At 55.4% G+C, this 15,107-nt stretch overlaps 1 protein-coding gene across 1 annotated transcript in view; it reads left to right on the forward strand.

Annotated features, from left to right (window-relative positions):
- TFEB (transcription factor EB) overlaps positions 1 to 15,107 on the forward strand; it is a 48,279-nt gene that overhangs the window by 30,948 nt on the left and 2,224 nt on the right. Inside the window, exons 2-7 of the mRNA XM_040249711.1 lie at positions 10,265 to 10,484; positions 10,579 to 10,833; positions 11,322 to 11,399; positions 13,284 to 13,404; positions 13,495 to 13,551; positions 14,245 to 14,320. Of these exons, the coding sequence (XP_040105645.1) occupies positions 10,281 to 10,484; positions 10,579 to 10,833; positions 11,322 to 11,399; positions 13,284 to 13,404; positions 13,495 to 13,551; positions 14,245 to 14,320 (791 nt within the window). The 5' untranslated portion in view covers positions 10,265 to 10,280. The remainder of the gene's footprint in view (positions 1 to 10,264; positions 10,485 to 10,578; positions 10,834 to 11,321; positions 11,400 to 13,283; positions 13,405 to 13,494; positions 13,552 to 14,244; positions 14,321 to 15,107) is intronic.

Below are 15,107 nucleotides of genomic sequence, written 5' to 3' on the forward strand. Positions count from 1 at the left end.
CCACATTAACTGCCTCAGTGAGATCCCGATGTATGGTCGATCTCCTGAGCCCTGGGCCTGGATCCATCTTGGCCACGGAGCAGCAGAGAGCCTGCAGGTGGGCCGGGCCTGGCCTGTGTCCTGGGGCCTCTGGGAGGGCTGAGGGGTGTGCAGGCCTCAGGATCCTCCATAGGATTCACTGAGGACAGCAAAGGATGAGGGGTGAGGCGGGGCTGGGAGTTTACGGGGACAATAATCCATCTCCAGTGTTCTTCCCTCTGCACCCCTGGTTTCCTTCTGATACTGGAGCTGGTGGTGGCCACACCTGCAGGAGAGAGCTGGGCTGGTCTCCCCGCTTCACCGCATCCTTGTAGTGTGACCTTGCCCAGGGCCCGGAACCCCTCTGCGAGTCTTGGTTTTCTCATCTGCAGAAGCTCTGTTTGTCCCGTGAAGTGTCGGTGGGGACGGGTGAGGTCTGATCTTGGTCATGTGCTCAGCATTCTGCCTGGTCCACCGAGGGGATCGGGCTGTTTGCTGAATGAGTGAACAGGTGGTAACTGAGCACGTGACGGGTGGTTGGACGAGCAGCCTCCCAGGGCCCCGAGTCTCGTTCTGGAAAGTCTGCCGGCTGGGATGGGGCGGAGGTTCTGAGGAAGAAAGCCGATTTCTCTGGGAGCTTCCTTGTAGCTGGGGAGACTGGCGGTGACCAGGAAACAACCGGAGAATAAAACCGTGTGAACCACAGGCAGGCTGGTCAAGGGGGTGGGGTGGCTGGCGTGGGCTGCAGGGGAGAAGGGGGAGACAGGGGTTTCGGCCCCCTCACCCTGCTCCAACCCAGGAAAGGGGCAGCTCCCCGCCAAGCGGCAGGGTGAGGGGTTCTGCACTGTGTGTCTGGGTGTGAGACAGACAGACGGCAGAGCGTTTGTGCATGTGGCCCACCTGAGTCTGTGCATATCACAAGGGCAGACACCTCCCAGGACTGTTATGGTTTCTCCTCTCCCTGCTTCTTTCAGCCACGTGTCCCCCTGCCCACCCGCGGCCCCCATCCTAAAAAGCGCAGTGACAGTCCTCCTGGGGCCGGCCTCCTGCCAGGGACCAGCTGATCCCTCAGGGACAAGACGGGCGCCTCTCTGGTCTGGGATCGCCTTTGAAGCTGCCCCCCTTGCCCTGCCTGGGGCCAACCAGGAGGCGCCAGCTCCCACCCTTTCCTGTGGGATGTGAGCCGGGATGTGGGGCTGATGGCCTGAGCCGTGGGCCCTGGAGGCCACTCAGCAGCCTGGGAGCTCCGGTGTCTGCCCTTCACGTCCCTTCTCCTTCCTCTCCAACCTCTCCACCTCCTGCCTGTGTTCAGTCAGTCAGTCAGTTCAGTCTCTCAGTCATGTCCGACTCTTTGCGACCCCATGGACTGCAGCACGCCAGGCCTCCCTGTCCATCACCAACTCCCAGAGTTTACTCAAACTCGTGTCCATTGAGTCGGTGATGCCATCCAATCATCTCATCCTCTGTCATCCCCTTCTCCTCCCACCTTCAATCTTTCCCAGCATCGGGGTCTCTTCAAATGAGTCAGCTCTTTGCATCAGGTGGCCAAACTATTGGAGTTTCAGCCTCAACATCAGTCCTTCCAATGAATATTCAGGACTGATCTCCTTTAGGATGCACTGGTTGGATCTCTTTGCAGTCCAAGGGACTCTCAAAAGTCTTCTCCAACACCACAGTTCAAAAGCATCAGTTCTTCAGCGCTCAGCTTTCTTCAAAGTCCAACTTTCACATCCATACATGACCACTGGGAAAACCATAGCCTTGACTAGACGGACCTTTGTTGGCAAAATAATGTCTCTGCTTTTGAATATCCTGTCTAGGTTGGTCAGGCTGTCTAAAGCCCCTGAGACATCCCTGGTGGTTGAGTGGTTAAGACTCCGCACTTCCAGTGCGGTGCATGCGGGTTTGATCTCTGGGTGGGGAAGTAAGATCCTGCATGTCACATGGTATGGCCCTCTCCCCCAAAAACCAAGCCCCTGACTGTGCTCTCCCTGCCCCCAGCCCTGCAGTGTCCTGCGGGTCACACCTACCAGAGCAAGTGTGACTCCCAGTTGCTGTCCTTCAGTGTTGGAGGCAGCCAGAGGGCCCACTGTTGCTTTTCATGACCCCCAAGGGAGCTTGGGTCACCTAAGATGATAACAACCCACCCAACCAAGTGTCTCCAGCACAGGCGCTGTGCTCAGTACTCTGCCTGCTCTTGATCCCTTTAGAACCCAGAGAGGTAGGCTTCCTTGCTCCCCACCCGCCTCTCCTATAGCACTGCAGTGAATTACGTATCATAGACAAGCTTTGGAAAGAAAATCTTTTACAACCCAAGGCTTCTGGACAGGAAACAAAGAGGGTATCTGGTACTGGGAAAAACTGGCCAAAGCCTTGCTTCTCCTGGCCAGTCTGTAATGAAAGATAGAAGCTAGGTGACCACTAGGCAGGGCTCCCCCTACCTGGGGCCCTCATATGTAAATGGATGGAGGAATGGAGGGGACCCTTTCCTCAAAAGAAACTAAAGAACAGAAAGAGGAGACTTGCCCAGGGATGCCCCCGGTGGGCATGGATGAAGCGGTGGTGAACAGTGACCCAATGGTGATATCACCCCCACCCCATGCCCATGCTTTCACGCTTGCAGAGGCCTGTACACAGCATCCCAGCTTAGGTCACAGCAGCTCTGTGGGAGAGGTTCCCCAGCTGGTAAGTCCCACTTGACTGATGGAGAGACTGAGGCTGGGCTTGGACAGAGTCAGGCCCACGTCTGGAATTCATCCCCAGACATCCTGCCGCCAAGTCCCCACATCATCTTACGGGCAGGTATGCTGGCTCCTGGGGACCGATCTTAATGCACCTCCCTACCCTTAGCTTTCTTTGGGTGCCACCCAAGTAATGCCCCCTAGACCCTCTGGGGACCCATGACTGCCTTGATAATTAGGAACGGCCTTGTCCTAACGTGTGAGGGATCTATGGACACTCTTGTTCCATATCCTAGTTCATCAGGCCTTCCTTTGCCAGGCCCTCTGCCAGAGGGGGCTCCGAGAAGTTAAAACAACCCCCAGTCCTGGAATCTTCCCCTCTCTTCCCTTCCCAAGGCTGAAAGGTTACCCAGGAGGTCGCGGGGTCCATCCCCCTGCCTCCGGGAGCCTCAGCACCTGTTCAGGAGGCCTTCCTTTAGTGATTGGTTTGATTTCCCCTCCGTCTCAGCTGGGCAGCTCCCACACAGCTGGTGGTTTGTAACAGACTGGATCAGAAGAAAACTTCTTCCGACCGCAGAGGCGTAGAATGCAATAAATGGCTTAACCAGGCACCCTGGCCTCTGAGCATCCACACTTTGTTGTTTCAGCCGCCAGACATAATGTTTTTTCCTAGGAATACAGGAAATTATCTCTGCCCTTTGAGGAAGGGCAGAATTTTTTCTGCTTGTGCTTGAGGATTCCAGACCATTCCCTTGTCCCAGGACCCTCTGGCCCCTGAGCTAGATGAAAGAGATCAGCTGCTGAAACCCTTTGATTGGAGGGGGGCTTCTTCAGTGGGAATCCCTAAAATAAAATGTGACCACCTTGCCCCAAGTGCGGGACCAGGGCCAAACTCTAAGCCTCAGGATTAGGATGGTGGAGTCAGACTGCCAGCATCCAGCCTAGCCACTCATTAGCTCTGCGAACTTTGGCAAGTGACAAACTCTCTGTACAAGATTCTTCATCTATAAAGGGGGGTGGGGTCGGGAGGATAGTACTGAGACTCATATCATAAAGTGATTGTGATAATTATTAATACATAAGATGTATTTAAGCATACCTGGTGCATAAACAGGTCCATACCTGGTCCACAAACAGGTCCATACCTGGTCCATAAGCATTAGTTTATTTTTCCTCATTAAAAAGATATACATGTTCATTACAGAAAAAGAACAACATTCCAAAAGGTAGAAAGAAAGAAAAAATTGTTCATGATTTCATCATCCAAAGAAGTCAGTAATAGTTTATTTCCTCCCGAGGTTTTTTACACATATTTTGCACAATGATGATCAGATTTTATATATAACTTTGCATACTACTTTTTGTCACTTGACATGTCCCTGTGTTACTTATTATAAACACAACATTCTACGAGGAGGAACAAAACCTTTTTTTTTTTTGGACCCTGTATCTTGTGGGATATTAGTTCCCCAACCAGGGATTGAACCTGGGAACCTGGGTCCTCAGCAGTGAAAGTGCAGAGTGCTAACCAGTGGGACCCCCAGAGAATTCCAGAATGCAACATAATTTAACCATCCTATTGCTGGACATTGAGATTATTTTTTATTTTTCTCTATAGAATGTGATGGACATCTTTATGCATAAAAGCCTTTTCTGTATTTGAGACTTCTTCCTCAAGCTGGTGGATATTTTTAAAGGCTTTGATATTTTTAAAGGCTTTGATACCAAGCTATCCTTGGGCAGTGGTGTTGAAGCTGCCTGGTACCAAAGGCATTTTAAAGTCATAGCCATACTTGGGTGGGGGAGGGAAGGGTAATTTGTTCAGCTCTTCTTTTACGTTCTTTAATGCCTGCCCTCATTCTTCTGTAAAATTTTAGTGAAAGTACGACACACTTAGAGAAAAGTGTGCAAATTGTTGAGTGAGCATCTGGATGCATTTTCATAAACTCGATACTCCCATGTCACCAATATCCGCCTCACATTACAGAACATTCCTAGTCCTCCCAGCCCCCACCCCAAGCTGTCCTGTGTCCCCTCCCCTTTGCTCCCCCCAAGGGTTACCAGGATCCTGAATTCCAACATAAAAGATTTGTTTTACCCCTTTCTGAACCATCTGTATAGCAATCACTCTGTATGCCCGTTTGGCTTCTTTTGTTCACCGTTAAATGTCTGTGAGAGTCATCTGAGTTGTGTTTAGCAATAGTTGGTTCACTCCCATTGCTAAGTAGCATTCCAGGGCACAGAGATATCACCTCCTTATACATCTTCCTGTTGATGGACATTTGAGTGGTGTCCAGTTTTGGCCACTATCTATAGCGCTTGCTGTGAACATTCTAGTCCATGTCCTCTGGTGCCCACAGAGATGCTTTTCTGCTGGGCAGACACTTAGGAATGGAGTTGCTGGTTCTTGAGGCTCTATGTGTTTTCTGCTTCCTGCTCATATTTTTTAAAAGATCACCTGGAAGTAGGAAAAGTCCCCAAGGCAGTTCAGGCCCGGCACACAATTGAAGGGACGTGCCTCAGCTCAGGGCTGTTTGGGGGGGCCCTTCATGAAGATCACATCCCCTCCGAAGGCTGGTGTCTGGGGGTGTAGGGGAACCTGAGTTGGGCCCTGGGTGCTGGCACGTGGCTTCTGACCCTGACCTGTGCTTCCGGAGGCCACTCAGTGTCTCCACTCAGGGTCCTCAGCTGGCCTAATAACCACTGCGCTGAGCAAAGCAGGGCTTGGGCCAGATTCCAGGTGGACCTAGGGGATCTCACCTTTGGACATGATTGGAAGCCAGTTGGGCTCCTCACAAACCCCTAGAAAATGCCTTACTTCCTTTCCCCTTGGTTTTAAAGAATTACAACAGAGACTTCCTAGGTGGTCCAGTTAGGTTAGGAATCTGTGCTTCCATGGCTAAGGGCGCGAGTTTGACCCCTGGTCAGGGAATTGGGATTCTGCATGCCTCATGGTGCACACACACACACACACACACACACACACACACAAGAATCGTACAAGTAGCACATCTTCATAACCCTAAGAGTTAACTGCTTCGAAAGTGGGATGAGAAACTCTAAGAACCCCTCTTTGCCCGTCCCAGCCCACCTGTCTTCCCCAGAGGTAACCACAGTGAACAGTTTGGATGCTGGGGGCCCAGTGAATCAGGCTGCCTGGTTCAAATCACCATCTTGCTACTTACCAGATATGTGACTTTGAGCCAATGACTTCACGCTTCTGCACCTCAGTTTCTCCCTGGAAATTGAGGGCAATACTAGCAGTCACTGGCTTGGGTTGTTGTGAAGAACAGATGAGTTAATATTTGGAAAGCACCTAGCGCAGCCTTGACCATTGGTAAGTATTCAAGAAGCATCCTGATTCTTCCAGTCTTTTCTGCACATTTATTTATTTCCTGCCTCAGCGGGCTCTGGCTGTACATTTTATCCTGCAGTTTGATTTGCCCATTCAATGCTGTGTCTCTGAGATCTTCCTGATACCTGAGACCTTCCTGTCCCAGGATCCTTTTTCTACTTGCCTCTCCTCACTGATTTCTCCCCATCTTTCCCCTCCCTCTGTCCACATCTTTCCTTGGGAAAGGTTCTGACCAGCTATTCATACTAAGGTGTAAATGACTGACAAGGGAGGCCTCCACACAGGCTGGTGTGAAACCAGCTCTGGCCTCTGACCAGAGAAGGGCACTGCTTCAGAGAGGAGGCAGGATCCACCCATTATCGGATGCCTAGGGGCTGTTAGCCTGAAGAAGGCATGGCAACCCACTCTGGTACTCTTGCCTGGAGAATCCCATAGACAGAGGAGCCTGGTGGGCTGCAGTCCATGGGGTCACGAAGAGTCAGACAACTGAGCAACTCACACACACAAGGGCACACTCACTGTGTCTCCTAGAATCCTCACAACAATCCCATGAGGCAGGTGCCATTATTGGCTTCATTTTTACCAGGGAAGAAACCAAGGCACAGGGAGGTTGAGTGGCTTTCCCGATGCCACCCAGCCAGTATGGGCAGAGCAGTCACTTTGGCTGCCTCCGTTGGACGGAGGAGCCCATTTTGGTCACAACTAAACTAGAACCCAGACTCAGCTTAGAGGAAGGCTCCCAGTGTTCCTGAGTTATGCACGGTGGACCCTTTCCAGGCCTGGCAGGTCTGAGGTCAGATGTTGGGGAGGGTCTGGGGCGTTTTCATTTCCTGTGTCCCTCCTCTCAGCCCCTCCTGACCAGACTGGGCACCAGGGAGGCTGTAAGTGGCCCTCAGGTGCTGAGTGAGCACGTGTGCTTTGGGGCTTGGTGGGGAGAGGAGCCTCAAGGCAAGAGAGCCACTACCATCTGTGCCCTCTCCGGGACCACCCCGTCTGCCCTTGGATCCCCTCATCCCTCAAGTCCCACCCTAAACTCCACACCCATCCCACCGAGCCACACCGTACCCAGAGCAACCCAGGCGGGGAGGTGGGGTGGGCAGAGGACGGGGCTGGGACTCAGCGAGTGGCAGCAGCTCTGTGGGGGGGCGTGACAGCTTTGGCAATGGGGGTGAAGGTGGGAGAGCCACCCTCTGTCAGAGGACAGGGGACAGGCTAAGGCGTCTGACACCCTCTGATACGCAGTCACCTCACGGTTTGCAATTCAGCATCCTCTCCCCAAGGCTCTCCTAGACCCCACGTGGGATTCCTGCGTCCATTTTACAAATGAGCAAACTGAGGCTGGCACAGCCAGTGAGAGAGGCTTAGCCGGGGCCCGAGCCCAGGTTCTCGCCCAGCCCTTTGTCAGAGAAACAAGGGGCTCGTTCTCCCTGAGTCCCCCTGGGGCCGGCTGGCACTGCCAGGCCCAGTGTCTGCATCGCCTCGCCACCCACTGGGGCCAACTGAAGTCAGATTGTTCCTGCTCACTGCTTGTGTGAGCAGGCAGGGGGTGCAGCTGTGAGGGGAGTGGGCCGGGGTCAGAGCCCGTGAGGTTTGCAAGGCTACAGTTGGGGAGGAGGCCCAAAGACAGGCCACCTCTCTGTGGGAGCACAGGACGGAGAAGGGCAGAGAAGGGGAGCGTCTGCCCCTTCCTCCATGGCGACTGTCCTGTTGGGAGCCGGCCAGAGGCCCCTGGGGCTGAAGCAGCCTCTTCAGGAATTCCTAGCCTAAGGGGGCAGAAAAGCGAGGAAGGGAGATGAGGTAATGGCCACTAACTACTCAGCCCGCAAGGTGGACAGAGCTGCTCCACTTTATAGGTCAGGCTGCAGGGTGGTTAGAGGGAGCCCTGGCCTGGGGCCAGGTGGCTGGGGCTCCATTCCTGGCCCTGGATCAACCAGACGCGCAACCTGGGACAAACGCCTTCCCAGCTCTACACGGAGACAGAACCCCCACCCCCGCCCACGACGGGCCGGGGCGCCAGACTGGCATTGGGTCCCGGCTCTATTCCCGCTGCAGCATACTTAACCTCCCTGTGCCACTGTCCCTCCTTATCTGTAGGAGGAGAATAATAACCAAAGCTACCAGAGGGGGCTGTTTGAGGTGAAAGTGTTTGGAACCCTGCCCAGCACACAGTGAATGCTCAGATAGGATGCAGATTATTAGTTCCCCGATCTGGTGATTTTCACTGAATATCTGCCAGCGTGTGCTCAGTCGCCTCTGACTCTTTGCGGCCCCATGGGCTGCAGCCTGCCAGGCTCCTCTGCCTAAGGAATTTTCCAGGCAAGAATACTGGATTGGGTTGCCATTTCCTTCTCCAGGGAATCTTCCCAACACAAGGATTGAACCCATGTGCATTGGCAGGTGGGTTCTTTACCACTAGCACGACCAGGAAGCCCGTATTTACCAGTACCTTCCTCTAGTGCCAATGTAGTCTGATGTCTGGCACTCGGCAGAACATGCCAGCCTGTACTGCTTTCCCTTGTCACCCCCAGATGTATGGGTCTCATTCTTAGGACCTTGGGGTGCAGCTCCGGCCTCTGGTCTACACTGCGGCTGACCTGCCAGTCTTGTGCTGATCCACCACTTACCGACTCAGTTTACCAAGTGCCCTCTCTGCACCCAGGGAGGACGAGGCGCCCCAAAGTGACCCTCTCTGTGCGGGGTTACCATGACCCAGGGACTTGCCTTTCTCACTTACTGGACTTTAGATGCCAGGAGCTCAGGGCCTACAGCTGGCTCAGTGCTGGATGGCCAGAGCTGGTTCATAAATAGTAAACATTCCCTGTATACATTTGTAGAGGCCTGAGGCACAGCAGCGAACAAGACAGACAAAATGCCTGCCCTGGGGGGAGTTTGCATTCCTGCTGAGAGAGAGATAGAGGATGAATAGAAATAACTAAGCAAAAATGCATAATATTTAAGATGGTGATAAGTGACAGGGAGAAACTTAAAACAGGGAAGGGGCATAGAGTTGGGGGTGGGGGTGCTGGTTTTGCAATGTTGAATAGGGTAGGAGGTGACACAATTGAGCAGTGGGGGTGAAGGAGTGAGCCATGGTGGCATCCGGGGGATGGGCATCCCAGGCAGCGGGAAGCGCAGGTGCAAAGGCCCTGAAGCAGGAAACATGCTTCGTGTGTTTGAGGCATTAGGTGTGGCTGGAACAGGTGGAACAGGGAGGAGAGTAGGAGGTGATGGGGTCACAGGAGACCATCAGGTGGGGACAGATCAGAGAGGGCTTTTTATGGCAAGGACTTCAGCTTTTATGCGGAGAGAAATGGGAACCATGGAGAGTTCTGAGCCGAAAGAGAGACAGTCTCTAACTTAGGTTGTAACAGGATCCCTCTAATTATCGAGTTGCAAGTAGAATGTTGTGGGGCCAGCTGGAAGTTAGGAGGCACCGTCAGGAAGCCAGGTAAGGCATGGCAGAGGCTGGGCCCTCCCTGGGGGCAGTGAGGCAGTAGCAGAGGAGGATGTATTGGGGGTCATATCTGGCAGGCTTACCAGGTGGCATGAGAGAGAAAAACGGGTCAAGACTGACTCCAAGTTTGGGGTGCTGACATACTAGAACAAATGAAGGGAGCATGAACGAATCTTTGGCCCAAGAAACCAGCAGACTTGGATTTAAGTCTCGGCTTTGCCATCCTCTTGCTCAGTGACCTTGAGCAAATCTCCCGCGCGCCCTCCTGCTCCCGTGAAATGCGGTCACCTTTGTCCTGGTCTCTCCCCAAGAGCCCATGCACTTGGTCTTGCTTGTTTTTGTTGTTGTTTTGTGTGGCCGTACCACGTGGTTTGCAGGATCTTAGTTCCCAGACCAGGGATCGAACCCAGGACCCCTGTGGTGGAAGTGTGGAGTCCTAAGCACTGGACTACCAGGAAAGTCACAGGAGACATTAGAGACATGGGTTCGATCCCTGGGTCGGAAAGGTCCCCTGGAGGAGGGCATGGCAACCCACCCCTGTATTCTTGCCTGGAGAATCCCCATGGACAGAGGAGCCTGGTAGAGTACAGACCATGGGGTCGCACGGAGTCGGGCGTGACTGAAGTGACTGAACAGTTCCCAGACCAGGGATTGAACCCGGGACCCCTGCCATGGAAGCTCGGAGTCCTCACCACCGAGACCCCGTGCAAGTTGCAGGGCCCCCTGCCTCACTGCGCTGCCCCTCCCTGTCCCCAGGGAGCCGGCAGCCACCATGGCGTCGCGAATCGGGCTTCGCATGCAGCTCATGCGGGAGCAGGCGCAGCAGGAGGAGCAGCGCGAGCGCATGCAGCAGCAGGCTGTCGTGCATTACATGCAGCAGCAGCAGCAGCAGCAGCTGGGGGGGCCGCCCACCCCGGCCATCGACACCCCCGTCCACTTCCAGTCGCCGCCACCAGTGCCCGGGGAGGTGCTGAAGGTGAGGCCTGGGGCTCGGGCCGGCCCCTCCACCCCCTGCCCGGGTCCCTCGGAGCCCCGGCCTGGAACCTTTTGCCTCCTCCCCCCTCTCCCAGGTGCAGTCCTACCTGGAGAACCCCACCTCCTACCACCTGCAGCAGTCCCGGGACCAGAAGGTGCGGGAGTACTTGTCTGAGACCTACGGGAACAAGTTTGCCGCCCACATCAGCCCCGCCCAGGGCTCCCCAAAGCCCCTGCCAGCCGCCTCCCCAGGCGTGCGCCCCGCACACGTGTTGTCGTCCTCAGCCGGCAACAGTGCTCCCAACAGCCCCATGGCCATGCTGCACATCGGCTCCAACCCCGAGCGGGAGGTGAGTGCGGAGCTGGCCCGTGCCCGCCGCCAGCAGAGCTGGGGCCCTGTGTTGTGCCCCTGCAGCAAGGCACTGCCCTCAGGGAGCCCCAGTCTGAGGGGAGACACAGCCCTGCCCCCAGGGAGCCCCAGTCTCCCGGGAGAAACATCATCCCTAGTTCGGAAAGCCCTGCTAGGAAGAAACAAGAGACTCATACCGGAATGCCCAGCACACCTGCAAAGCCATGTCCTGACAGAAGGCATAAAGCAATCTCCCTGGGCAACTTGGCTCCTTAGGAAGAGCCCTAACCTGGGCCTTGGGGCCTGGGGAACCCGGACAGCTCAGGTCTCTCTGGGCCTGTTCCCTTATCCCCAGATGAGCGGGTGGGGTGAGGTGGGCTCTAAGGTCCCTCAGGTCAGCGGCTGCCCATTACCCCTTTCCCCTCTGCCTTTCTCCAAGTGCCTTCTCCCACAAAGGGACTGGTTTTTTTTTTTGTTTATTTGTTTCAGTTTGATGTCATTGACAACATTATGTGTCTGGATGATGTCCTGGGCTTCATCAATCCCGAAACTCAGATGCCCAACACGGTACTGCTGGCCAGGGCAGGGCGGGTGTGTCAGGGGGAGGGGCAGAGGCCGCCCAAGAGCCGTGACCCAGGAGAGAACTAGAGACAGGGTCCTCACCTGGGCGGAGATAGTGTCTCGCTGCAGAGATGAGAGTCGCCTCCATCCAACCATGTGACGAGGGCCCAGGCCCGGGAGAATTGTGCAACCAGAGACATGTCCCTTAGCCTGTGTGCGTGGTGGGGCTTCAGTGGGGAGGGGTGTCTGGGGAGGGCTGCCCAAGTTGGGACGGGGCGGGTGGGGGGCACTGGTGCTGAGGAGAGCAGTGTGGCTCCAGGAAGGCCTGGAGCGGATGAGTTCCTTTGGGATATGGGGCTCTTCTCCTCTGCCTGGTAAAGAATCCGCCTGCAATGCAGGAGACCTGGGTTCGATTCCTGGGTTGGGAAGATCCCCTGGAGAAGGGAGAAGCTAGCTCCCCACTCCAGTATTCTGGCCTGGAGACGTCCATGGACTGCATAGCCCATTGGGTCGCAAAGAGTCGGACACGACTGAACGCTTTTCACTTTCACTCCTCTACCAAGGGCTTCCCTGGTGGCTCAGATGGGAAAGAATATGCCTGTGATGCAGGAGACCTGGGTTCGATCCCTGGGTTGCGAAAATCCCCTGGAGAAGAGAATGGCGACCCACTCCAGTATTCTTGCCTGGAGAATCCCATGGACAGAGGAACCTGGTGGGCCACAGTCCACGGGTTCCCAAAGAGCTGGACACGATTGAGCCACTCACACACGTGCACACACCTCTACTAAGCCTGCAGCCCAGCGAAGCACAGGCCTGTGCCCCTCCCTCTGAGGGGGAAGTGCTGTTAGGCCTGCTTGGTCCTCGGCCTCCAGCAGCCTTAGCAGCATTCATGGTCCAGCCTTCCCCTACAGGCTCCCGGGTGGGTGGGAAGGGGCCAGGCTTAGAATCTAGACGCCTATCTTTGGCTGTGACCCTGGGAAGTCCCTTAACTGTTCTGAACCCCTGGGAATGGTGCCTTCTACCCACAGGACGGTGGGCAACTTAGATAAGGCAAGACATTGGGGACGAGTTCTGTGCAACGGGGGACAGGTATTTATGTTGAGCAGGTGAAACTGGGGTATCTTCTCCCCTTTTTTTGGAGCTCCATGAGCCTTAACTGCTCACTCCTGCCCTTGGGGCCCCGGCCCTTGATGCTGTGGGAGGTCAGGGAGTCAGTTCTCCACGCCCGCTGCCCTGGTGCCAGTGTGGCTCAGCAGGATGGGAAGCCTGCTGCTGCCAGCAGGGCCGTGGAGGGCTGGGAGGGGAGAGGGCAGGGCACAGCGGCTGGCCCTGTCAGTGGTTCCCCCTGTACTCTGCAGGGTTCTGGGCCTGTGATTTTGCTTTTCGTGAATGTGTGGTAGGAGATCTTTCCAGGACTCAGATCTTTTCCTGTGGGGCCCCCGTTTAACCCCTCAATGGCTGCCTGTCGCCAAGCACCAGGGTCTCTGCAAGTGGAACCTGCCCTCCTGGGTCCCCCAGCATCGCCCGCATCACGCTCTGCGCTCGACAGCTCCTTCCCGTCTGCTTCTCTGCTCAGCCACCCCCTGCCTCTAGTGCCCTTCTTCACCACGCCCACTGGAAACCTTCCAGAAACTCCAGATTAGGTGCCCCTCCCCCGGGCTTCTACAGGCCCTATCTCCCCTCCTGCCACTGCTTCCAGCAGCACTGGATGGCTGCTCGCTGAGGGCAGGGGCTGCCTCTTTAGCTCTGGACTCTGCCCAGACTCTGACCCCAGCGTGGTCTCCCCAGCTGTCCTGGGGAATCGCTGTTCCTGGGGCGATGGGCCCTGGGGAGAGGCCCCCACAGAATGGGGGCCGCTCACCGAGTCTTCTTCCCCACCTCTTCCTGCAGCTGCCCCTGTCCAGCAGTCACCTGAATGTGTACAGTGGAGACCCCCAGGTCACCGCCTCCCTGGTGGGCGTCACCAGCAGCTCCTGCCCAGCCGACCTGACGCAGAAGCGTGAGCTCACAGGTACCGCCCCGCTGCCTCCCGGAGCGCCCCCCCATCCTGGCTATGTCTCCCCAGCACCTCCCCTCCCAGCTCTCCTCTTCTGTTCTCCAGATGCTGAGAGCCGGGCCCTGGCCAAGGAGCGGCAGAAGAAAGACAATCACAACCTCAGTGAGTCTCCCCTGCCCCTCTTCCTCCTCTCACCTGGGCTGGCTCCAAAGCCACCCTCTGACCTACAGCTTCTAGGAAGGATTCCTTACATGAGGCCTTAAAATCCTGGCATTGGTGTGACTGGATTCAGCCTCTTCCCACCAGTCCTTGCTAGGAGGTTGGGGGAGAGGTGCTCCAGGGAAGAGATATTCATGAAATTCCCAGAACTTCAGAGGGAATGAGTTTATCAGATTGTTTTCTTTAGGGCGTGGAGCTGTCTGAGCAGTGGGTCAGGCCTCTCCAGGCAGCTTTGTCTGCTACAGTCTTCCCCTCCTTAATCATGTCTGGCCTGCCCCCAACCCCCTTACCCCGACAGCCATCCCATTTGGTGGTGGCGGTGGTTATTCGGTTGCTTGGTCGTGTCTGACTCTTTGAGACCCCACAGGCTGCAGCACGCCAGGCTTCCCTGTCCTTCACCATCTCCCAGAGCTTGCTCAAACTCATGTCCATCGAGTCAGAGATGCCATCCAACCATCTTGTCCTCTGTCGTCCCCTTCTCCTCCTGCCCTCAGTCTTTCCCAGGGTCTTTTCAATGAGTTGGCTCTTCGCTCATGTCACCCGTTCCTTCCCAGAAGAACTAAGGCGTCCCTCCTTGGGCTGGAAGGTGGGGTCCTCATCTCCCTAATTGTTTCCCCCGATATTTGTTACTTCTAGTTGAAAGGCGACGGAGGTTCAACATCAATGACCGCATCAAGGAGCTGGGCATGCTGATCCCCAAGGCCAATGATTTGTGAGTGGATTTCCTGGAGGAAGGGGAGGGGAGGGCAGCAGCTCACAGGTGTCATCTGCTGGTTGCCAGGGGGAAGGGATGGGAAAAGAATCCTCTTTTGCTTCTTAAAGATCTTATCATCTGTTCAGGAAAAGAAGAATCTTCCATCCCCTAACTAAGAAAGGCTCAAGACAGGAAGGAGGAGTCCAGGTCCCAGAAGTAAGGGTGGGGTCAGGGAGGCTTCCTAGAGGAGGAGTCGTGCTAGGAAAGTTTGCTGAGGCCACCAGACTGGTGCAGAGGTGGTCTGGGGACAGGAGTCGTGAGGGTCGAGAACAGGTGTGGGTTTTGGTGGCAGGAATGGGAGGCCTGGGGAAGGAGGCTGCTCCAAATTGCCTGGTTCCTGGGATCACAACGCAGGAGCCCCAAGTTCCCTCCCTAAGTTGGGAAGATCACCTGGAGAAGGGAACAGCTACCCACTCCAGTGTTCTCGTCTGGGAAATCCTGTGGATAGAGATGCCTGGCAGGCTATAGTCCACGGGGTTGCAAAGAATCGGACACGACTGAGCAACTAGCCCTTTCACTTGGGATTAACGAGGTGGGTGGTGGCACCACAGTCACTTGGGAGGGCACATTTGCAGATGGAGATTGGCCTCCTCCATAAATAGGGGTTGGTCAGGTCTGGGGTTTGGGGCAAAATTGGGACAGGCAACATCAACTCTGAAACCACAGCAGGGTTTTACGTCCACCCACAAAACTCCTGGCCAATCCTAGCCCCGTCCTCTGAGCATGAGCCTCTGATTCTGCCTGG

Source organism: Oryx dammah, unplaced genomic scaffold, assembly GCF_014754425.2.
Source record: "Oryx dammah isolate SB20612 unplaced genomic scaffold, SCBI_Odam_1.1 HiC_scaffold_11, whole genome shotgun sequence".
NCBI lineage: Eukaryota > Metazoa > Chordata > Mammalia > Artiodactyla > Bovidae > Oryx > Oryx dammah.